The sequence below is a fragment of the Thermobia domestica genome, chromosome 3, assembly GCF_964235325.1.
Source record: "Thermobia domestica chromosome 3, izTheDome1.hap1.1, whole genome shotgun sequence".
Lineage (NCBI taxonomy): Eukaryota > Metazoa > Arthropoda > Insecta > Zygentoma > Lepismatidae > Thermobia > Thermobia domestica.
In genome coordinates this window covers 195,261,726-195,286,813 of record NC_137456.1, presented here as the reverse complement: position 1 = coordinate 195,286,813, position 25,088 = coordinate 195,261,726, and the positions used below count along the sequence as shown (strand labels likewise).

The 25,088-nt window shown below is 37.0% G+C and overlaps 1 protein-coding gene across 3 annotated transcripts in view; it reads right to left on the bottom strand.

The window, feature by feature from the left end:
- LOC145680916 (uncharacterized) overlaps window positions 1–25,088 on the bottom strand; it is a 975,933-nt gene that overhangs the window by 690,790 nt on the left and 260,055 nt on the right. For all 3 annotated transcript variants that reach the window (XM_081752076.1, XM_081752077.1, XM_081752075.1), the window contains exon 3: window positions 1,649–1,995. In XM_081752076.1, coding sequence (XP_081608202.1) covers window positions 1,649–1,995 — 347 coding nt within the window. The remainder of the gene's footprint in view (window positions 1–1,648; window positions 1,996–25,088) is intronic.

Here is a 25,088-nt window from a genome sequence, read left to right as displayed (position 1 = left end):
AAATTGACAATCAACGGAAAGTATAGAGAGAGAGAGAGAGAGAGAGAGGAAAGAGGAAAGTCACCATAATCGAACCCGTCCCCTAAGTCGGACCCCCGTTTATTTCGCAAGACAAATGGCTCTGCCTGATGGAATGCATACTAATGAAAAGACAAAGACGTAATGGTTACGTTTTGAAGGGTGGAGCACCAAACAGCAATTAACACCCGTAAAGTTGAGAAATTCTTCGTTTTGGTGTGGAGGGAAGTTTTGACGTACGTGCAAAAACCTGTCATTTGGAAAAGTTTTAGGAGGTTAGTGGACAGACTTTGTACAGTTCATTCTTTAGGAAGTACTATTCTTTGTAACTGTGCTGTTTGTTCGGTAGCACATGCAGTTGAAACTGGTTAAATGTCGAGAGAAATGCAAACAACAAGGTTGCCTAAGTCGGATCCATTGCCATATTCCAAAGGGAACCCTTCATTTCTTTGTGCAAGACATCTCTTGTTGTCAACGAAGGATTGCTGCCTGTTACTAAATCCATCGTACGTATTGTTTCAGAAGGCAAAGTCATCCTTTGTCATAACATCCTCTCCATACAAACATGATCTACATCTATCTGTGGCGAGCTCAAAGGGAAAGGTTAAGAAACCTTCGTCCACCACAGGAAGGGTGTCCATGAACAAAAAGAACAACACTTTTCAAGACAACGCACTATAAGCACGACGATGTAGCAAGTGAATTAGAGATCTTACTTGCACAATTCGTGATCGGGAAGATGAAAGTTCAGTAAGTGGTCACGTTTCGTTCATTTCTAGCGGAAACAGCGACTTGGATAGTGCCAAACGACAATTATGCTGATTGTTTTGTGCGGAGAAGTTCCCTATAGATTGTAGGAATGAATGTGGATACAATCTCTAATGTGTGGTATGTGGATAAATGATGCGTGCACGGGAAATGACCGTGAGATTCTGTCGTAAAAGGAACAATTGATGAGGTTTGATTTTGTCTTTGTTTTTCATTTGACTTATTGTATCTTGTGTTTTTCTATTGTTCAGAGAAGTATATCACATTTATAAAATAAAGGTTTGTGCTATTTTGATACTTTACTCGTGATTTACATGTCAGTTATTAGGAGTGTTCGACTTTGGAGACCTTTCTTCTGAACGCTATTTTCGTCACTTTTTATTAAATAATTCCTTAGCAAAATCTTATAAACTGAATGTTGAAGAACTGACTAATACCTAATGTTTGACAACATACCAAAGATATTATTCCAATGAAATTCAAATTTTAAAAAAATCATAATAATTAGAGATACAGTCCAAAAACAAAAGGGGGTCCGACTTTGGTGACTTTCCTCTATATAATATATATAATATTTAGTTATATTATATTCTTGACAAATTAGAATTGAAAATGGAATATTTTCAGAATAGTTTGAGGTTACTGAAAATTACTAAAATGTGTGATCATTGTACTAAACAAACCATTGTTTTCATGATTTTATTTGATCCCATTCATTCAATCGAGATCGAAATCCAATAATATTCCTTGCTCCTGGAAACCAACTCAGCGAACAAGAAAGTTAATAAACAGATATAGAGTCTGCAGAAAAAAACACACGATCATAACGACGTTCTGGAAATAAGAGAAATAGTTTTCTTACCTCTGACGTAAGAGTGAGCGAAATGCCAAAATCCGACATTTTCTATGTGATTTATATTACAAATCTCTCCAATGACATCAGCGTCTATAAGTTTTTTTATTTTCATCACTGGAGGGAAATTCCTTAGCACATGGCAAACTGACAGCATTACTCCAGCTTCTTTACAAGCATTATATATATCAGTGCAATCTTTCTCGGTTACAGCCATTGGTTTTTCAAGAAGAATATGATACCCTTTGGCAGCAAATGCTACTGCCGGATCATGATGCATTTGATCTTGTGTAGTGAGAAAAATGCAATCTGCCATCTTGTCAGCTGTTAACGCTACTTTCCAATCCACGTACAATCTGAAACATATGTGCAAGGATTAAACTGAAACTTAGTAATAATATTGGTTCAATTTAAATATCATGCTAATATTTTAGAAATATATTTAAGGATGTGAACGTTCAAGTTTTTTTTTTTTTTTTTAATAATATCAAGCCGAATAAGTACCGCGTACAACTTCGGTTGCGTGGTCCCTAATCTATTTCCGGTTAGAGCAATAAATTTTCAGGTCTTGATCCAGAATCACCAAGCAATTGGGAAGGCATTTGAATTGTACATTTAGCCGGCCATACCTCTTCTTAGGTTGTAGACACACAAAGTTCCATTTTATTTTTACAGGTTACAGTATTCTGTAATATCTCTGAATGTTTTGCACTATTCGTTCCAACGTTACTTTCACTTTTGTTACTTATCAGATTTAGTAGCTCTAATAAAACTTCATGAAAAATCATCAGGTCGAGGTATTTTGACTTCCATCTTTGTTTTGTAAGAATACTTTTTTATCAACAAAACCAATCGAACTTATATTTTTTTTAAAATGTATTATTATTGTAATTTTTCATTTACACATTAAACCTAACAAGAATATTTTTTGGTGTTGCATTACTGGTTTCTAGTGTGTTCGGAAAATAAAACAGACGAAAAAAAAAATTAAACGGAAAAAGAAAAGAAAAAATAGTTGAGTTGAATTTGAGTTTGACGTCCCGTTCAGCAGCGAGGCTATATGAGACGTGGACCTAATGATTAACGTGGAATCGGAATCACATGACAAAAGAAAAAAAGAGACAAGAAAGTAAAAACAATATGTGCAATGTGTCAGTTCAATTTTCGAAAACCATTGCATCAGTAGAAAACATGTCATATGTTTTAAATATGAAAAATAGCCATACTTTGTGTGCACATAACATAAGTTTGTGTCATCTAACCTCCAATTAATAATACAAGCATGTATTTATTAGAAGTATATATGATATCAAAAAAATGTAGCGCCCCAGAGGGCCCTAATCCCTGGCAGGCTACGGCTAAGTTTGATGTTCAGTGCCGGAGCACTGAGTTAATAAATATAAGAAAAGGGGTCGCCACCTGTGAACTGCTTAGAACACAGGAAAGAAGTAAACAAATATAAAAAAAAAAAAACAGGACAAACCTGCCATTAATTGAGGCAAAAGCGAACATAACACAACTGTACAACGGTAAACGAATCCAACCTGTGCGAGACTGCCCCCTGTACACCCTTTCCTTGTGCTGTGATTTCTTTATCCAAAAACGATCCGAAAGAAGCTTAGCTGCTAAGGATACATCTGCAAGGTTTGGTTTCTTGGAATATAACACTTGGGATAATGTAGGTTGTAACATTTATTGGACTAACTATATTTTCATAAACAAAATTTGTTCACTATGCATTACACATGAGTAAACAGGATGATGTAGTTTACTGACATTGCGACTAGAATCATTTAATGTAATTTTCTGTGACTTCTTCAGCTTGCACAGACATGCGACTAAATGAACTTATATGGCATAAAACAAAATAGTAACAGTAGATTAAATATACTATATGAGCAAACAAACACGCAAAAATACACACTACAAGACAGATCATCAAGTTAATAAGTTCACCATGGCTTTAACACGCATTAATATAGAATAGCTCGAGCAACTTAACTTTACCAACCATGCCTAGTCGGGTGAACATAGAGTTGAGTAAGGCATAAGCATAAACAAACATCATAATCCATGGAATCATATTAAAGAACCCCAAGAGAAACATCATGTTACATTGGTATTGTTTATAGTAGACGTCGCCAGACACAAACAAACGACCCTGACGAAGAAAATTTATCTAAGGTGAACAGGAGGTGGACAAATTAGACAAATATAGCCTTAAAACATTGTAACCGGTCAACAGACATTGTAACTTACCATAGTAATGTAGACATAGTGACATACTTAATAAAACCCATGTAATCAGTTTGCAGTGGAACACTATTGCGGCTTAGATACCTCAGACAGAGATTAAAAGGAAAGAACCAGAGGGAGACCATTATGAATTTTGCAAGGTTAAATCAGTTGTCACACAACCATAATAAACTAAGGGGACAACACTCTTGACCAATCCGTGCTAGATGGCCAAGCAAACTTAAAACGTGAGAGACGTGCTCGTGGCTTAACAGTGATAATCTCGAAGGATAGTAATGAGCTATGTACTTTATCTTACTTATAGACTGCTTCCGACATAGTTAAGACTTTGATAAGTGCAAATAAATACCTGCGAACCAACATTCTTTAAACGTGCACCAGCAAATCCACATGAGGGTGCAATACGTACACGTTAATTCAACAAATCACAAGAAGTGAAGACAAAAATTCTGTGCGAGGCAGAATTATTAGCCGGCTGCGAAGGCGGGCTCTTATAACACAAGGTACTTACCCTTATGGCAGGTATGGGATAAAATGAGACTTACTATAATTTTCACAAATGCACTTTCGACACAAGCGAGAAACATTTCCAACAGGACACTAATTACACGAGATACACACAAATTACTGCATCAACCACACACATGACACTAAGGCTTGGATAAATTAACCAATCACTACTGCTGGGTTGGTCCCCTGGATTATTTTGGCATTGGAGATTAAGTGTAAGAGAATATCTTCATTTCACACGGTCCATCCCGGGCAGGGAGGAGCTGGTGGTGCATCCACTTCCTGGAGGTCACGGGGCAGTCCGGATGATAGGGTGATGATACCCCTATTTAAGATTATAAGCCTGAATCCAACAGGTGAATAGCACGAACATTGGGTTATTACAATGAACTGGAGACTGGGTGCCTTGTCAACATTTTGAGAAGATGATTGATAAAAGTACGTGCAAATAACTCTCATTGGCTGAAACTCTACATATGTATATAATACAAGATTCCACTTTATCTACTTGACATAATGCTGCATTTTCAACCTCTTGCGTAGCCAACGAAAATGACTGCTCACATTGATTAAAGGGTTACACAAGTTTGAGTTGCTGAGCAAGTCATTCAAGATTATTATGGAAATACGGTAATCACGCAACCATACGTACTGTTCACTTGGCTTGCTGCGTAGGCGGCTTCCTGGAGTCCACTCACAGAAAGTTATCTTATCATCGGCGGGTTTACTATACGCTCCTGGTACTTCCATGGTATATGACTGCACTGATGTAAATGTATAAAACAGACGGAGAAGATGCTCAATTATACATTGCTTCATGGACAGTGTGGATGGGTTGGGGCCCCGCTACTAAGAGTTTAGCTGCACATGATATTATTTAATTCAAGCTGCAATTTGAAAATGTGTGCTGATACTAACATGATGACTAAACCACTCCAAAAGACTGTACACTGGATATGTAAATATGATCGTACAACACTATAAAGGCAAGCTTGAAAAATTCGCACACACAAGGTCGACTCACGTGGTGAGCTAAGGCGGAAGACTGTTTCCCAACACCATCTAAAAATTGATGCTATTCAAACTAGCTGCACACGAAGAAAATGTGAGAAATTATTCCCTAGGTTGCAGAGTAAACTAAAACCATTTTGAATACTATGATGATCACTAACGAGTGAGATGTAACAAAATTATGTTAGCAGGCGAAGATTACTATCACCATTACGTCTTCATGTTCCTGGTTGAGTACCCAGAATCCTTTGCGCAAACCCGCGAACATGATGTTTCAACAGGGTTGCCAAATGCATATATTTACAAGAAGTACATTGTAAGTTATACTAGTAATACAATTGTAGACAAGTTGTATAGGGGCGTTACAAGAACACGAGTTCTCTCTTGTAATACGCCGTGATATATCATTCACTATCCCTTGTTATGTTCTAAGTAATCGAGAACTGTAATTTCGTAAAGAATAAACAAAAATTAAGAAAAACACAAGCAAATATGAATATCGATGAACGTTTCGGATAATATTTCAATTGCAGATATATCCACTCCCTCTTTCTCTCAGTTAACATGTGCATGATTCTTACATCTCATCTCATTACGGAGAACTTTGAGCAAAGAGAAGTCATCATACACCCTGCAAGAACAAATTAAATTTAAAAGTATAAGTTGACTTAGAGCGGATTTGAACCCAAAACCTTCCGATTTCTAACATAGTGCCTACCGAAGTCTCCTTGAGACTTATGTCATGAAATAATTGTCGGAGGGAGAAAGAACGGAAACAAAACTTTCATTTTTTAAAAAATAACAGAAATAAACAGATACTTTCGGTTTGGCGAATGAAGGCTTCTCTTTCAAGACATCTTGAGTACGACAGAAGATTTCCTTTCTACCATAAAACAAGTGTATCTTGGTAGGTATTTAATTACGCTAAAATCTAAAAGAAGCGTCTTGTGTGGTAAAATAATACATTACTATTTGTCAGAAAGATTTTTGTCCCGGGTCTGCATTGTTTAACTCTTCCTAGAATCCAGTGGCATACTTAGGGGTGCCCGGCTCGAGCCCCCCAATAAGTGCAAAGTTTCTTTAATGTACTTGCAGTAATGATAAAAACTCACGAAATGGTCACCTAACATCTCATGTTGAAATGCAGAACGAAAGGCAGCATATTTGCAGCAAAATGACCCATCGCTCTTCACCTCCAGCCACTGACCACACACACACACCATGAAATATTTTAACGAGGGAATATGTTATTGCAGCCGAACGCTTTAAAGCCACACTCCAAGTAGGCTCTTTCTCTTCTTGGCACTTTTCGCCTTTGCATATTTGTTAATGTATAAATTTTATATATATATATATATATATATATATATATATATATATATATATATATATATATATATATATATATAGAGAGAGAGAGAGAGAGAGAGAGAGAGAGAGAGAGAGAGAGGCCTATGTTGTATTCAGTTTTGCCCCAAAAATTTTAAGCCCACATTGAATATTTCACAACTAGTCCGAGATATTAAGTTTGTTACACTAATTTCTACTGTGTATCATTGGGCGAGTGGATGACGTACATGAACAGTGAGTCATTAGGTGTCTTGTGTTTGAATGTCAGCCACAGCAATCTTATAATTCAATTTTCCTAATGCTTGTTAAAAAGAACCACAAATAGAATTCAACACTCCGATTATTTCAATTTGCAGTTGGTCTCGTGATCCTTCAATACACGCACACACAAGGTCGACTCACGTGGTGAGCTAAGGCGGAAGACTGTTTCCCAACACCATCTAAAAATTGATGCTATTCAAACTAGCTGCACACGAAGAAAATGTGAGAAATTATTCCCTAGGTTGCAGAGTAAACTAAAACCATTTTGAATACTATGATGATCACTAACGAGTGAGATGTAACAAAATTATGTTAGCAGGCGAAGATTACTATCACCATTACGTCTTCATGTTCCTGGTTGAGTACCCAGAATCCTTTGCGCGAACCCGCGAACATGATGTTTCAACAGGGTTGCCAAATGCATATATTTACAAGAAGTACATTGTAAGTTATACTAGTAATACAATTGTAGACAAGTTGTATAGGGGCGTTACAACCTCGCCCAGGTTGAAGGAAAAAAAACTTTGAATGTTTTTTTTATAAGTACGTATTCACCAAAAGTTCCTGGCGCTTTTCCAGGGAACAGTTAAACAATTTAACATTATCCAAATTATGAGTACCAATCCACTCATTACTTAAATTTACCAGGCTTACTGCATTATTTTCTACACCTATGACTAAAAATGGACCTAAATACTTCAAGAAGAATTTGCTAATGGTCTTATCTATCATAGAGCTATGTTTCTGATTCTTTACGAAAACAAGATCACCAATTTTAATTTCAATACCTTTGGTTTTAACCTTAGAATTATTTTTTCTAAGACTTTTCTTTGTATTCAACAGTACTGACTGATGTCTAAACTTATGATCTACTTCACCAAACTCTGAGGGCCAATCTAATTCTTTCTTGAAATTATCTAGAGCTGAAAAATTGAGAAAAAGCTCTGAAGGAGCATATCCAGTAGTAAGAGACACAGAATTATTTAACAATGACTGGACCTCTGACAATTTTTGACTCCATTGAGTATGATCTTTGTTGATAAATACTCTTAACAAACGAGAAACTTTGGAATGGTACCTTTCTACAGGGTTAGATTTCGGATTGTACGGACTCAATAACAAATGCTGGATGCCATTCCTGCGACAAAAACGACGCCATAAACAACAAACAAACTGTGCTCCCCTATCAGTGATGAGCTCCTGGGGAATCGGAAAATGGTAAAAATACCTTTTAGTGAAAATAGAAATAATTTCATTGGCATTAGCATTCCTTACTGGATACAACACAAGAAATTTACTATAGACATCCAAGACAGATAATATGTAGGAATAAGAATTACTTTTTGGTAAACGCCCTATGAGATCTACACTTAATTTACAATGTGGGCGATCAGCCTCCACATGACAAATTTGATGCACTTTGGCCTGCGAACATGGTTTAGTTCTTGCACAAATCTCACAATCGTTTATAAATTTAGCAATGTCACGTTTCATATTCGGCCAATAGAAAAGCTTTTTACAATGCAAGTAACATTTCCTGGAACCAAAATGTGCTTCCTTATGAATTTCGTCAATTACTACATGCACTAAACTTTTAGGAATAATTAATTTCCAAACATTAGATTGCTTGACATATACCAAATTTAAATGTTTACAGTAATTTGAATTACCTTCTTCCAATTTAGTTAAACATTTACTGACAAAAGCATCGTTCTGCTGTTCTTTAGCCATAAGCTGTAAGAAAGAGGATTGGGTTAAATTTCTAAACACAACATTTACCATGTACATAGTATTGACAGACTCATCCTCATCAGGAGGATTACGTGAAATGACATCAGCAATGTAGTTCTCACCAGAGGACAGGTGTTCGAATTTCAAATTATAATCCTGAAGTTTTAATAACAATCTGGTAGTTCTAGAGTCTAGATTGCGTATAGTCTTAAGATGGGTTATAGCCTTGTTGTCTGTATGAACAACAGTTTCTCTACCAAGGATATAATCTGCGAACCTCTCACAGAGAAATACTACCGCTAACAACTCTGTCTGAAAAATAGACAATGACATCTCGGTGGGTTTGATACGCTTACTAGCATAAGAAATAACTCTAAATTCGTCACCTTCGTACTGACCAATATATCCGCCAATGGCTATGGCAGAGGAATCTGAAAAGATGTGAAAAGTTTTACCCATGTCAGGCAATGCTAAGGCAGGAGGAGAAATTAACTCTCGCTTTAATAACTCAAAAGCTTCTAGTTGCTTTGGACCAAATTGAAATTTCACTTCCTTGCGCAGAAGATGCACCAAATCTTCGGTTAACTCGGCGTAATTGTTAATGAATTTGCGACGCCAATTGGCTATGCCTAGAAATTGACGTAACTGCTTACGAGTTCTTGGCACAGGAAAATTTCTGATAGTTTCATTCAGCTTGGAATTGACTTTAACTTCTCGGCCAGATATAATATGTCCTAAGAATAACAGTTCTGGAAACAAAAGTTTACATTTACAAAAATTTAGAGAAAAGTTCAACTTGTTTAAAATATACAGAATAAATTCTAGATGCTCGAAGTGCTGATCTATAGAGGGTGAAAAACAAAAAAAGTCGTCTAAATAACAGGAGACAAAATGTTTCGTGGACAAGTCGAAAATACTGTTCATGACGAACTGGAACAAGCTTGTAGCGGATTTCAGTCCCATCACTAGATAACGAAAACAATATTGCCTTCCTTCAAATAAGAAAGCTGTCTTCTCGTAGGATTCTTCTTCCAAGGGTAAACAATAGTATCCATCCTTACAGTCGAATGAAGAAAATACCATAGAACCTTTGAGGCGAGCTAAAATATCCTGTATGGGCTCCACGCGCACATTAGCAGTTATTACCTTCTTATTTAGATGTCTTAAATCCAATGTGGGCCTAATAGACTGCTTATCTGCCTTGTAGACACAGTGCACTGGGTTTAAATAAGGCGACAATCTTTCTTCAATCACTCCCCATTCAAGCCACTTCTGCAAGAGTTTCCAGAATGGTTCTCGCATTGAGTAGGCTATCGGGTACGGCTTGCACACCACTGGCTCGTTATCGGTGAGCTCATCTTCAGAGGCTTTATTTTCACTGGTCTAGGTCGCTCGGAGAATAACTCCCTGTACCGAATTAACAAATCCACTAATCGGGACTTAACATCCTCGGTTAAATCAGTTCTGGACAAGATGGTATCTCGAATTTCACTCACTGGTACCAAATAATCGTCTTCTTGGTTCACTTCTCGTATTAAAGGTTCCGGTTCCACTGAACTTATCCACAAAGAGTTCAGGTTCAACTTCGCTGGCTTACCATCGAGATCTTTGAAGGTAAGGATACGGTTGGCAAAGTCTACAACACAGCTGTATTTATTCAAGAGAGGAGTTCCTAGGAGAACGTCTGACTTCATACCTTCCACAATGAAGAAAGAAACTTCGAGAACATGACTGGAGAATTCTAGATATAAAGTCTTTTGACCTTTAACTCGGTGTTTATTATCACCCACGAAAGCTTGCAAGGTTACATGCTTAGCTGGCACTAACTTGGCGGTAGGCAACACTTCTACGATTCTTTTCCACTTACCATAACTCAAAAGATTAGCCTCACACCCACTATCAATGATGCAAGATAGAGATAAACCGGCTATTTGGCCTGACAAATAAGGTGACTTTACGAAAGTACTATTTTCACTAACACTGTCATGTGATTTTTCATTTAAGATAAAGAATACTTGAAGAGGGGACTGAGTAAACCAGGTACCATTAGTTCTGTTAGATAACATAGCTTCTGGTCGCTGACTACAATCTTGGCGGGCTCCAGGCGACCAATCAGGAGTCTGCCCTGTTAATTTAAAGTTGCATTACATTGAGCATAAGGCTCAGAGACAGTCTGTGAGTTTACACCCATACTTTCATGGCTGTTCCTAAAGTTAGGACAATGATTACAATTACAACAAGATGAAATAGGTTCAGCCTGTTCACAAGAATTTCCTGATTGATGGTTAACATTTCTACCAGCATTTCTATTTCTAACGTTTACTCTTCTTACGTTACGATTAGCCTGTCTATTATTAAAATTATTCTGTCTGTTGTTAAAATTATTACTGCTATTGTTATTATTACGATTACCAAAGCCAAACCTTTTTCGGTTATTATGCCTAAAATTAACATTATTATCATTGTTACTGTTATTACCAGGAGGATTATTACCTAAGTAATCCTTTACATTGGCATATCCCACTTGAGCCCATTTTTCTTTAGTGGTTACCGTATTTTCAGAATTAGGATTTGCACTAGAACCACCTTGTTCATTATTATTTTCATTGATCGTAGTAGTAGCAAGGTTAACATCAAAATGCACATTTCGTTTCTTACTCTTACTAGGAGTGTCATTATCATTGCCTGCTTTACGTTTAAAACTAAATGACTCTAAAGACACTAAAGGGCTATTCAGTAACTTAGTTTTGTCAGGTACTTCTAGTCTCATCAGGCGCTCAGCGAGCTCAGAAACAGAAGTAATTTCCACTTGACTTAAGGTAAATTGATATTCTGGAAGTAAGGTGTCAATTAGATAATCCACTAACTGTATCTGTGACATGTTATTCTTAAGCATTCTCAAACCTTTAGAAAGTTTGCATACAAACTCAGAAGCTTTTCCATGAATGCTGGGGTTATACTTGGTGGACAACAAGTATCTCCACTGAGCCCTACAAACCTTTGGATTTAAATACTGCGACAAGAAAAGACGTTTAAAATCATGATATGAATGAATTTGATCTGAGACCTGCGAAATCCAACAAGCAGCAGAATCTTTCATGGCTCTCATAGCAACTAAAACTTGGTATTCGGGATCAAGATTCAAGAACTTGAAATTCTATTCTAATTGTTGCAAGAAATCAAGTGGGGAAATTTCCAACACATTACCTGTAAACTCAGGGAAATGACTTAGGTCTGACAAACGCAAAGACTTTAGACCATGACCATTATTATTATTGCCATTAATGCTAGACAGTGGACAACCATTAGATAAGAATGAAGGGACATCCGGTTCCAAGGTGGAAGTTCTTGGGTAAGCAGAGTCACCATGACCAACACTGACCGACGAGACACAAGGCAAGTCATTCCTATCTTTAGCATGCTGAGAAAGAAAAGGGTTGAATAAATTATTTCGCTCATAACTAGGAAAACCATCAGCTTTCCGACCATCCAAACCTTTGTCACGTTTAGGCTCAGAATGAGTACACTGACTATACGGCATACCATGAGAAGAAGCAGTGGAAACACAACTAACATTATTAAAGAAATGCTGTACCTGGGACAGATTAACTTTGGCAGGGCGAAGACCAGAGGTAGTGGTTACTGAAGTAGTTCCAATCAAAGGACTAGAAACAACCACTGGAATTTCAGACTGACTACTGCTCTCACAAGTACTAGGATTAACAAGGCCTAAAAATCTTTCAAAGTCTGTGAAGTGTCTACGCTCCACATTAACAACATCAGCATCAGGCTGGTTACTTTGTTCTTCCACTTCTTCATCATAATCTTGATCAAAAAGGCTGTCAACCTTCTCCTTCAAGGCTTCAAGTTCGTCCCGTAGTCCTAAACAGGAGTTGCTGGTCTGATGGATTTCTTTCACTTGGGTAGACAAAGCTTCCAATTGACGCTTACACATACTATTGTCCCTTAAGCAATTAAGTAGGGTTACTTCTTGAGAGGCTAAATTCTCGTTTACCACTTCTAATTGATGATTCAATTCCGCCGTATTATTTTCCAATTGGTTACTCAAGGCTGCAATACGAGCATCCTGCTCTTTAATGTGACGATCCACGGTGTCCTTCAGCTCCGACATTTCCTTTTCTACGACTTCGGTTACGGCCGATTTTAATTGGGAATTTTCGTTGGCTACATCCAACCTTAACTGCGTAGTTTCTTCAATCACCTTTGATTTCAATTGTATGGCTTCTTCGGTTACAACCACCTTAATGGAATCTATCTGGGCGGTGAGCTGCGCTAGAAGATCCGAAAAATTAGAAGCAACACCAACTTCACTACTACTTCCACTTTGACTCTTCTCTACCAAAGATCCAGTGTTTACATCATCTATTTCAATAGTATTATTTGCTAAATTGGGAGATTGTACCAAACATGAATTACAATCCCACAAAACATTGGGCTTGCCTTTCTCGGCAAAAGCTTCCTCACTTAATCCTGAACACTGTTTACAGTACCAAGTATTGCAGGAAGTACACTCTAGTAAAGTGCCTGAATGGCCACACTGACGAGCTTTCCTCTTAGACTTGTTCATTCTGGCACTAACAGTTTAACACATGCACTAAAATTAAAAGAATACACTGAAGAAATAGTTTATCTGACGTTAAACACTCAATTGACTTTTACTTCACTGACATATGATGCGGGTCCCCAACCCAATCCGACATTGTCAACAAAGAGCACTGCACCTCACCTACAATGAAAGTTGACTTAAAACAGCAAGGCTTTTTTTTATGAAACATTCAGGGATGACGGTATCCATCTTCGGAAGTTAAGAAACATACAAGATATACAAGATACTGATAAACAAGAATTGTAACACGATACTGACAAAATTCTACATAGAGAAGTAACAATAGAAACCACTAGAACACAAGAAAAATCAAAAGGTACCAGCCGATATCCTGGCTGGGTCGCCAAAAACAACAAACCGCTGTAGCGCCCCAGAGGGCCCTAATCCCTGGCAGGCTACGGCTAAGTTTGATGTTCAGTGCCGGAGCACTGAGTTAATAAATATAAGAAAAGGGGTCGCCACCTGTGAACTGCTTAGAACACAGGAAAGAAGTAAACAAATATAAACAAAAAACAGGACAAACCTGCCATTAATTGAGGCAAAAGCGAACATAACACAACTGTACAACGGTAAACGAATCCAACCTGTGCGAGACTGCCCCCTGTACCCTCTACGAGTGCACAGAGAACAGCCCTTTCCTTGTGCTGTGATTTCTTTATCCAAAAACGATCCGAAAGAAGCTTAGCTGCTAAGGATACATCTGCAAGGTTTGGTTTCTTGGAATATAACACTTGGGATAATGTAGGTTGTAACATTTATTGGACTAACTATATTTTCATAAACAAAATTTGTTCACTATGCATTACACATGAGTAAACAGGATGATGTAGTTTACTGACATTGCGACAAGAATCATTTAATGTAATTTTCTGTGACTTCTTCAGCTTGCACAGACATGCGACTAAATGAACTTATATGGCATAAAACAAAATAGTAACAGTAGATTAAATATACTATATGAGCAAACAAACACGCAAAAATACACACTACAAGACAGATCATCAAGTTAATAAGTTCACCATGGCTTTAACACGCATTAATATAGAATAGCTCGAGCAACTTAACTTTACCAACCACGACTAGTCGGGTGAACATAGAGTTGAGTAAGGCATAAGCATAAACAAACATCATAATCCATGGAATCATATTAATGAACCCCAAGAGAAACATCATGTTACATTGGTATTGTTTATAGTAGACGTCGCCAGACACAAACAAACGACCCTGACGAAGAAAATTTATCTAAGGTGAACAGGAGGTGGACAAATTAGACAAATATAGCCTTAAAACATTGTAACCGGTCAATAGACATTGTAACTTACCATAGTAATGTAGACATAGTGACATACTTAATAAAACCCATGTAATCAGTTTGCAGTGGAACACTATTGCGGCTTAGATACCTCAGACAGAGATTAAAAGGAAAGAACTAGAGGGAGACCATTATGAATTTTGCAAGGTTAAATCAGTTGTCACACAACCATAACAAACTAAGGGGACAACACTCTTGACCAATCCGTGCTAGATGGCCAAGCAAACTTAAAACGTGAGAGACGTGCTCGTGGCTTAACAGTGATAATCTCGAAGGATAGTAATGAGCTATGTACTTTATCTTACTTATAGACTGCTTCCGACATAGTTAAGACTTTGATAAGTGCAAATAAATACCTGCGAACCAACATTCTTTAAACGTGCACCAGCAAATCCACATGAGGGTGCAATACGTACACGTTAATTCAACAAATCACAAGAAGTGAAGACAAAAATTCTGTGCGAGGCAGAATTATTAGCCGGCTGCGAAGGCGGGCTCTTATAACACAAGGTACTTACCCTTATGGCAGGTATGGGATAAAATGAGACTTACTATAATTTTCACAAATGCACTTTCGACACAAGCGAGAAACATTTCCAACAGGACACTAATTACACGAGATACACACAAATTACTGCATCAACCACACACATGACACTAAGGCTTGGATAAATTAACCAATCACTACTGCTGGGTTGGTCCCCTGGATTATTTTGGCATTGGAGATTAAGTGTAAGAGAATATCTTCATTTCACACGGTCCATCCCGGGCAGGGAGGAGCTGGTGGTGCATCCACTTCCTGGAGGTCACGGGGCAGTCCGGATGATAGGGTGATGATACCCCTATTTAAGATTATAAGCCTGAATCCAACAGGTGAATAGCACGAACATTGGGTTATTACAATGAACTGGAGACTGGGTGCCTTGTCAACATTTTGAGAAGATGATTGATAAAAGTACGTGCAAATAACTCTCATTGGCTGAAACTCTACATATGTATATAATACAAGATTCCACTTTATCTACTTGACATAATGCTGCATTTTCAACCTCTTGCGTAGCCAACGAAAATGACTGCTCACATTGATTAAAGGGTTACACAAGTTTGAGTTGCTGAGCAAGTCATTCAAGATTATTATGGAAATACGGTAATCACGCAACCATACGTACTGTTCACTTGGCTTGCTGCGTAGGCGGCTTCCTGGAGTCCACTCACAGAAAGTTATCTTATCATCGGCGGGTTTACTATACGCTCCTGGTACTTCCATGGTATATGACTGCACTGATGTAAATGTATAAAACAGACGGAGAAGATGCTCAATTATACATTGCTTCATGGACAGTGTGGATGGGTTGGGGCCCCGCTACTAAGAGTTTAGCTGCACATGATATTATTTAATTCAAGCTGCAATTTGAAAATGTGTGCTGATACTAACATGATGACTAAACCACTCCAAAAGACTGTACACTGGATATGTAAATATGATCGTACAACACTATAAAGGCAAGCTTGAAAAATTCGCACACACAAGGTCGACTCACGTGGTGAGCTAAGGCGGAAGACTGTTTCCCAACACCATCTAAAAATTGATGCTATTCAAACTAGCTGCACACGAAGAAAATGTGAGAAATTATTCCCTAGGTTGCAGAGTAAACTAAAACCATTTTGAATACTATGATGATCACTAACGAGTGAGATGTAACAAAATTATGTTAGCAGGCGAAGATTACTATCACCATTACGTCTTCATGTTCCTGGTTGAGTACCCAGAATCCTTTGCGCAAACCCGCGAACATGATGTTTCAACAGGGTTGCCAAATGCATATATTTACAAGAAGTACATTGTAAGTTATACTAGTAATACAATTGTAGACAAGTTGTATAGGGGCGTTACAAGAACACGAGTTCTCTCTTGTAATACGCCGTGATATATCATTCACTATCCCTTGTTATGTTCTAAGTAATCGAGAACTGTAATTTCGTAAAGAATAAACAAAAATTAAGAAAAACACAAGCAAATATGAATATCGATGAACGTTTCGGATAATATTTCAATTGCAGATATATCCACTCCCTCTTTCTCTCAGTTAACATGTGCATGATTCTTACATCTCATCTCATTACGGAGAACTTTGAGCAAAGAGAAGTCATCATACACCCTGCAAGAACAAATTAAATTTAAAAGTATAAGTTGACTTAGAGCGGATTTGAACCCAAAACCTTCCGGTTTCTAACATAGTGCCTACCGAAGTCTCCTTGAGACTTATGTCATGAAATAATTGTCGGAGGGAGAAAGAACGGAAACAAAACTTTCATTTTTTAAAAAATAACAGAAATAAACAGATACTTTCGGTTTGGCGAATGAAGGCTTCTCTTTCAAGACATCTTGAGTACGACAGAAGATTTCCTTTCTACCATAAAACAAGTGTATCTTGGTAGGTATTTAATTACGCTAAAATCTAAAAGAAGCGTCTTGTGTGGTAAAATAATACATTACTATTTGTCAGAAAGATTTTTGTCCCGGGTCTGCATTGTTTAACTCTTCCTAGAATCCAGTGGCATACTTAGGGGTGCCCGGCTCGAGCCCCCCAATAAGTGCAAAGTTTCTTTAATGTACTTGCAGTAATGATAAAAACTCACGAAATGGTCACCTAACATCTCATGTTGAAATGCAGAACGAAAGGCAGCATATTTGCAGCAAAATGACCCATCGCTCTTCACCTCCAGCCACTGACCACACACACACACCATGAAATATTTTAACGAGGGAATATATTATTGCAGCCGAACGCTTTAAAGCCACACTCCAAGTAGGCTCTTTCTCTTCTTGGCACTTTTCTCCTTTGCATATTTGTTAATGTATAAATTTTATATATATATATATATATATATATATATATATATATATATATATATATATATATATATACTAGCAGCGTTCACCCCGCTTCGCTGGGGTCACCCCGGAACGCAATAAACTTTGTTACTTAGATAATTTTTACTTTTTCGCTTTCAAGTGATATGATAAAAACCATAGAAGATTGCAGTAAATGTTAACATTATATCGCCTGTCATTTATGTTAACCCGCCGAGTGACACGGTCATGTGGGTTGCATATAAATACGGTTAGATTTAGCTATGATGAGCTAACAAAGGATTTCTACGTTATGGACACTTGAATGGTCAATTATCTCAAGACACTGGTAATTGAAAATTAAAGTGATATGATAAAAACCATCTAGGGTCCAAATCTTAATAACCCCCCAAAAATGAAAGAAATTGGTTCAGCCGTATTAGCGTGATGAGCTAACTAAGGATTTGTACGTTCTCTTTTATATATATATATATATATATATATATATATATATATATATATATATATATATATAGAGAGAGAGAGAGAGAGAGAGAGAGAGAGAGAGAGAGAGAGGCCTATGTTGTATTCAGTTTTGCCCCAAAAATTTTAAGCCCACATTGAATATTTCACAACTAGTCCGAGATATTAAGTTTGTTACACTAATTTCTACTGTGTATCATTGGGCGAGTGGATGACGTACATGAACAGTGAGTCATTAGGTGTCTTGTGTTTGAATGTCAGCCACAGCAATCTTATAATTCAATTTTCCTAATGCTTGTTAAAAAGAACCACAAATAGAATTCAACACTCCGATTATTTCAATTTGCAGTTGGTCTCGTGATCCTTCAATATTACGTGAAGCAAACGCTTGTTTAGTGGCGGATATAAGTCCTTGACAAGGTAATGGGGACTGCTTTGAAGCCAAATACAAAGTATGATAATTAAATCTGTCATACCTGCGGAGAAGAAACAAAATTGAGAACCAAAGCTTTAGACCCGTTACACAGTCAAGCGGAGCTCCGCGCTCCGTTTTCCGCCCTCCGCACTACGCGTGTGTGCTTACACAGTCATCCGTAGCTACGCGCTACGCGTCACGTGATTATATACATGATTCTTCTCAGTCAGTGTTGCGAGTCAACATAAAAAGTTCGAAACGACAATAGTGGTACAGTAGAGCGTCGATTATCCGAAGTAATTGGGGGACATGGGTGTTCGGAAAAGTGGTTTGTTCGGATAATCGAACTGTACATGTTTATTTGCCAAAAACAAGTACTGTACAGTAAATTTATTCATAAAAACAGGCATGTCTTTAAGTATTACAAAGTAACATACAAAGGCAACTTTAGTAGGAATATATAGTATGTGGTACAGTTTATTAAACAAAAATATGTGCATATTACATACGCATTTTGCATGAACAATACATACAGTACACAAAATTAACGTTTAAAAAAATCCTTTAACCGAGCGAGTACACAGTTCGGTTAAGCGGTAATTCGGTTGACCGACGTTCGGATAATCGACGCTCTACTGTATCTTAATATTTCTGTAAGAAGAGAAAACGAAGAACACAGAAAAATAAATGTCTCAAGATTCATCCCTTAGTTTCTCAAAGAAGTCTGAAGGGAGCTTTACGTCTGTGTATATAGATTTGCGAGAAGACGAGAAGTACTTCAATAATTTCCGTACGTCAATTCAGTCGTTCGATGACCTAATTGAAAAAATATCCATCGAAATTATAAAAATGCAATTTAAATAAAATTCATATGCACGCTCTTAAAATACAGAACTTAACAGATACTGTTTTTTAACAAATTAAAATAGCCTATGTTTGTGCATTTGGTTAGAACTTCACATCCAATCAACTATTTAATAGTAGAGATAAATTATTTGCCTCAATTTATCTTTTTTCATTGTTCATACCTTCATTTTTACAAAAAAAAAATCTTTTACATATCTCGTTCCATGCCTGTTCACGAATGTCACGCTTTTTGTGTTCCTCACAAGAGGGATCCCATTAACATGGTGTCAATTTAACCTCCATGATAATTGAAACTGAAACTGAAATTTGTTGAAAGAAAGTCCAAAAATTACAAGTCACATACTGTTAACCTGTTAACAGTGGTATATTAGAGGCACCACATGTACAGTTCCAATTAAGCAAAGACATTAATTGAAAGTTCCAATTAAACGAAGACAATATAGCTAAATTAAAAATAACACTAAAAAGTATGAAAATAGTATTATAGAACAGTATAGAATATTATTTAGCAACTCACTATCAAAAATAAGAAAAGAAATCTGGATCAATTTGCATTTTGCTTTTGCTACCATGCACGTTTCTGTTTAAATTTTAAGAGAAGTGGCTTCTCCGCGCGCGGAGTTCCGCTTGACTATGTAAGCACCCATTTGTTCAATGGCCTTATCTGCCTCGCGGAGCGCGGATAGGGACACGCGGAGGCTGCTCCGCGCGCGGAAACCTCCGCGTGACTATGTATGCACCCATAAGAATCAATAGAACAATCTTGTCACCCGGAACTCCGCGCGCGGAGCTCCGCGTGACTGTGTAACGGGCCTTAGAAACAACTCAAGTTATTAATATAAACTATGCCAAGATTATTGACTTACTTCATCACGAAAAAAGAAATACGAAAGACCTTTCGAAACAAAGAAAAACGTAGAACTTTGTAATCGAGAGGCAAAGAAACCTAACGTGAACACACTAAGGCCCGTTACACAGTCAAGCGGAGCTCCGCGTCCCGTCTTCCGCACTACGCGTGTGTGCTTAAACAGTCATCCGTAGCTACGCGCTACGCGTCACGTGATTATATACAGGATTCTTCTCAGTCAGTGTTGCGAGTCAACATAAAAAGTTCGAAACGACAATAGTGGCATCTTAATATTTCTGTAAGAAGAGAAAACGAAGAACACAGAAAAATACGTGTCTCAAGATTCACCCCTTAGTTTCTCAAAGAAGTTTGAAGGGAGCTTTACGTCTGTGTATATAGATTTGCGAGAAGACGAGAAGTATTTCAATAATTTCCGTACGTCAATTCAGTCGTTCGATGACCTAATTGAAAAAATATCCATCGAAATTATAAAAATGCAATTTAAATAAAATTCATATGCACGCTCTTAAAATACAGAACTTAACAGATACTGTTTTTTAACAAATTAAAATAACCTATGTTTGTGCATTTGGTTAGAACTTCACATCCAATCAACTATTTAATAGTAGAGATAAATTATTTGCCTCAATTTATCTTTTTTCATTGTCCATACCTTCATTTTTACAAAAAAAAAAAAAAAATCTTTTACATATCTCGTTCCATGCCTGTTCACGAATGTCGCGCTTTTTGTATTCCCCACAAGAGGGATCCCATTAACATGGTGTTAATTTAACCTCCGTGATAATTGAAACTGAAACTGAAATTTGTTGAAAGAAAGTCCAAAAATGACAATAGTCACGTACTGTTGACAGTGGTATATTAGAGGCACCACATGTACAGTTCCAATTAAGCAAAGACATTCATTGAAAGTTCCAATTAAACGAAGACAATATAGCTAAATTAAAAATAACACTAAACAATATGAAAATAGTATTATAGAACAGTATAAAATATTATTTAGCAACTCACTATCAAAAATAAGAAAAGAAATCTGGATCAATTTGCATTTTGCTTTTGCTACCATGCACGTTTCTGTTTAAATTTTAAAGAGAAGTGGCTGCTCCGCGCGCGGAGTTCCGCTTGACTATGTAAGCACCCATTTGCTCAATGGCCTTATCTGCATCGCGGAGCGCGGATAGGGCCACGCGGAGGCTGCTCCGCGCGCGGAGGCCTCCGCGTGACTATGTATGCACCCATAAGAATCAATAGAACAATCTTGCCACGCGGGACTCCGCGCGCGGAGCTCCGCGTGACTGTGTAACGGGCCTAAGGACGAATCTTTTACTGTGTACTGATCGTGGTTCAGTGGTCAAGGCGCTCGGCCAATAATCTAAAGGTCGTTGGATCTCATCCACAGACGTCAAGTGTTTCTCTTTACTTTAGAATTTTTGGTGACGATTGAACGTCGATGACACACGTATTTTTTTTTATTTTCCGATTTTGAATGCTCGGATGTTTCAATACTTGAACTATCAAATCTTCAGCTATAATAATAGTAATAATAATAAACTAATAATAATAATAATAATTATTATTATTATCTCGTAGAAGATTAAAAGTTAGGAGCTTATAATCGCTGCGCGTACTACTACAAGGAAAAACGTGACATTTGACAAAAAATATTTCGGATTAGTTTAGTGTTCCCACCAGAAGAAGAATTTCTCATTTCGTTTCTCAAACAAAACCAACAAAAGCGAGACGAGAATGAACGTTTTACTTTCAAGATAGGACAAGGCTAACTCAAATTACCGTCTTGGTTTAGAGATGAGAATCGACACGAGGCGAAAAGTATCGTTAACATTTTTCGCCTTATGTCGATTCTCGAAATAGTGTATGTTCACTCTTCAAGTAACAATTGCTCTGTAGACTGATCTTATATGCTATTTTGTTACTTTGTATTTCAGAGCTCATTGAATTATGTTCTGTGTATATATTTTTGTAGCAAAGCTTTTATAATTATATCTGCATATTCTAGAAGTTAGTTTATTCCTATGCCATATGCCTTACTGTTCAATGATATTCAGTTATTTTTATTACAGTTATTTTCCTTCAAACACACAGTAGAATGCTTTCCACATGAAAATTTAGTGGAATGTTTCGTTTAAACTTTGTGTAGTTGCAGAAGTGTGAATTCAAGGTACGAAATTCCTTCTCGGAGATTCCTGTTTTAAGTATTTTTTGCCAAATTTTACGGCAAATTAAAAATGTAAATAACTATTATTTTTATTATAATTATTATTAACGAAGTGCAGTGAATTTAATGGTTCACCCTGTTCCATCCAGCTCCCGCCTAGTGGGCATTGTGCGAAATGTTTCAGATTTGCTGTCTTCTTGCTTTCTTGTCTTCTTCTTATGGAGGTTGTTGTCGCTCGTCTCCAAAGTTCTTAATATTCCAGTTGACGAAGTGAAGATTCTTCATCTGACAAAGGCATTAGAGATATGGAGAGGCATTTACAATACAATTCCGGTTGCAAAGGAGTCGGAAAGAAAATGGGATGAAAATGGGATGGGACGGGATAGCTGAAAACGAGGTAATTTCGCAAGATGATTTTGATTCAGCTCGTCTCAAAGCACTACGTCAAACAGAATCTGGAGCATGGTTGCAAGCCACACCTCAGAAATCATCGGAACATCTTTAGAAACAGATAATTTTCAAATATGTATAGCTTTTTGCCTAGGACTTAGTATTTGCCATGAATTCACTTGTGCGTGTCAAAGTCGAAGGCATGAGAAAGGCTTACACGCATTAAGTTGCATCAAAAGTGGAGGGAGAATTTCACGTCACAGTGAATTAAATCAAATAATAAAACGAACCTTCACCAGTATAGACTGTCCTAACATTTTAGAGCTACTAGGAATGTATCGGAATGATAATAAGCGGCCAGATGGAATTACTTTGACACCTTGAAAAGGGGCCAGTGTCTAGTATGAGAAGTAACATGTGTAGATACTTTTGCCCCATCTTACTTAACTTCATCCAATGAAAAAGCGGGAGGTACAGTAGAGACAGCGTGTATGCAAAACATTCTACATATTCAAAACTTAAAGATCACATGTTTATTGCGTTTGCTACGGAAAACTGGGCGCTTTTTAGCAAAGAAGTCGGAATGTTTTTGAAGGAATTAGGATCAAATTTAATCAACAAATTGATAGTAAGAGTATATATTACAAGTTTATTGAAATATAAGGACCTTTCAAATATTGCACATTAATTCGGTATTCTGTCAACTTTTTATAATGTAGGCCTAGTACCTTGTATTTCATATTAACTGATACAGTATTGGGATTTGTTACTGTAATTAATACATTTTTGTTATTATTGTTACATATTTTTAATAAACAATATATATTTAGCTCACATCAAAATTAATATCTTAGAGCAGCAAAAAGTAAAAATTAAACATATTTGTGCTAGTATATACACCGACAATTATAAAAACGAAGGGTAACACATAATGATTAATAAGGGTTTTAGTCCTCTATACTTAAATTTTCCCATAATCCCAATCACACATTAATTTAAAAAAAAATATCATTTTATACTGTATCTGTCTTTCAAGTAGTAAATGTTAACATTCAAAAATGTTTATATTTATTTTAGATAAAAAAATTTCATACAGCTTGGGTGAAGATGCGAAGGAGTTTAATATGCTAATTGCATTGCCTGTTTGTATGGCTAGGCTTATCCTTTGTCTCAAAAAAATAACCATTTCTAGGAATTCCTAATTTGTTAATTAAATTTGATCCTAATTCCTTTAAAAACATTCTGGTTTCTTTGTTAAAAACACCCATTTTTTCTGTGGCAAACGCAATAAAAATGTGATCTTTAAGTTTTGAATATTTAGAATGTTTCCGCATACACGCTGTCTCTGCTGCACTTCCCGCTTCTTCGCTAGTTGACGTTAAGTAAGATGGGGCAAAAGTATCTACACATGTTACATCCCATACTAGACACTGGCCCACTAGCGGATCCAGAAGAATCATTTGGAGGGGGCGGTTTGCTTCCTGGAAGATGAGCATAGCCTCAAAGTAACCAGAATTTCAATTTGGAAAAATGGGACACTGATGAATCCGGGGCTGGAGGGGGGTGTAAACTTGATTACCAGATTACATTTTATGACCCGAATATATTTAATGACCCGAATTTGTAAGTTTTTTAAATGAAATTATATTATTTCTCTAGATTTAAATTAAATACACACTTCCGTTTCGGAGGCGTGGCGGTATCATAATTCACTTCACACTTAGTCACCGCGATTTATCAGATGCGCTGTATTGGACAGTACTTACACAAAAGAAAGTGCTATATTGACGATGGCATTTATCCTGTCATCTGTTATCTGCCACGAAGCCTGTCCCATTTCTCCTCTGTGTATATAAATATAGCTTCCCTTTGTTTCACTAAAGTGATCGCAAGAAAACATGAAGCTTGACATAAAGCTATCAATTTCATTATCCAATAGAATGAGAGGGTATGTTCCGGTCGTCGATCCGTATCCATGACTAATTTTTTTCAGTGCCTTTCTGAGAGGGACATCATCTTTGATCTCTGGCGCTATGCGGAATAACATTTCCTGAGGGCAAGGTGTTGAATTTCCGTTACGTTTCGTTTTTAACCATGATTTCAGTTTGTCAACATTGTTGACATTTTATTAAGTGCATGTTAAGATTGCGGCTATATAAATCGTACCAAAATCTTCTGATGTATCAAAGGTGAAGAAAACATTTCTATGATTGGTATAGAACCCAGGATTCACGAGGAGTTGGGGAGTCACTGACTGATAAATTTTGACACCCATGGAATTGTTCATTTCTCAAGAAAAGCTCCCAACTGTACTCAATTGATGTATTTAAAGATGAATGTG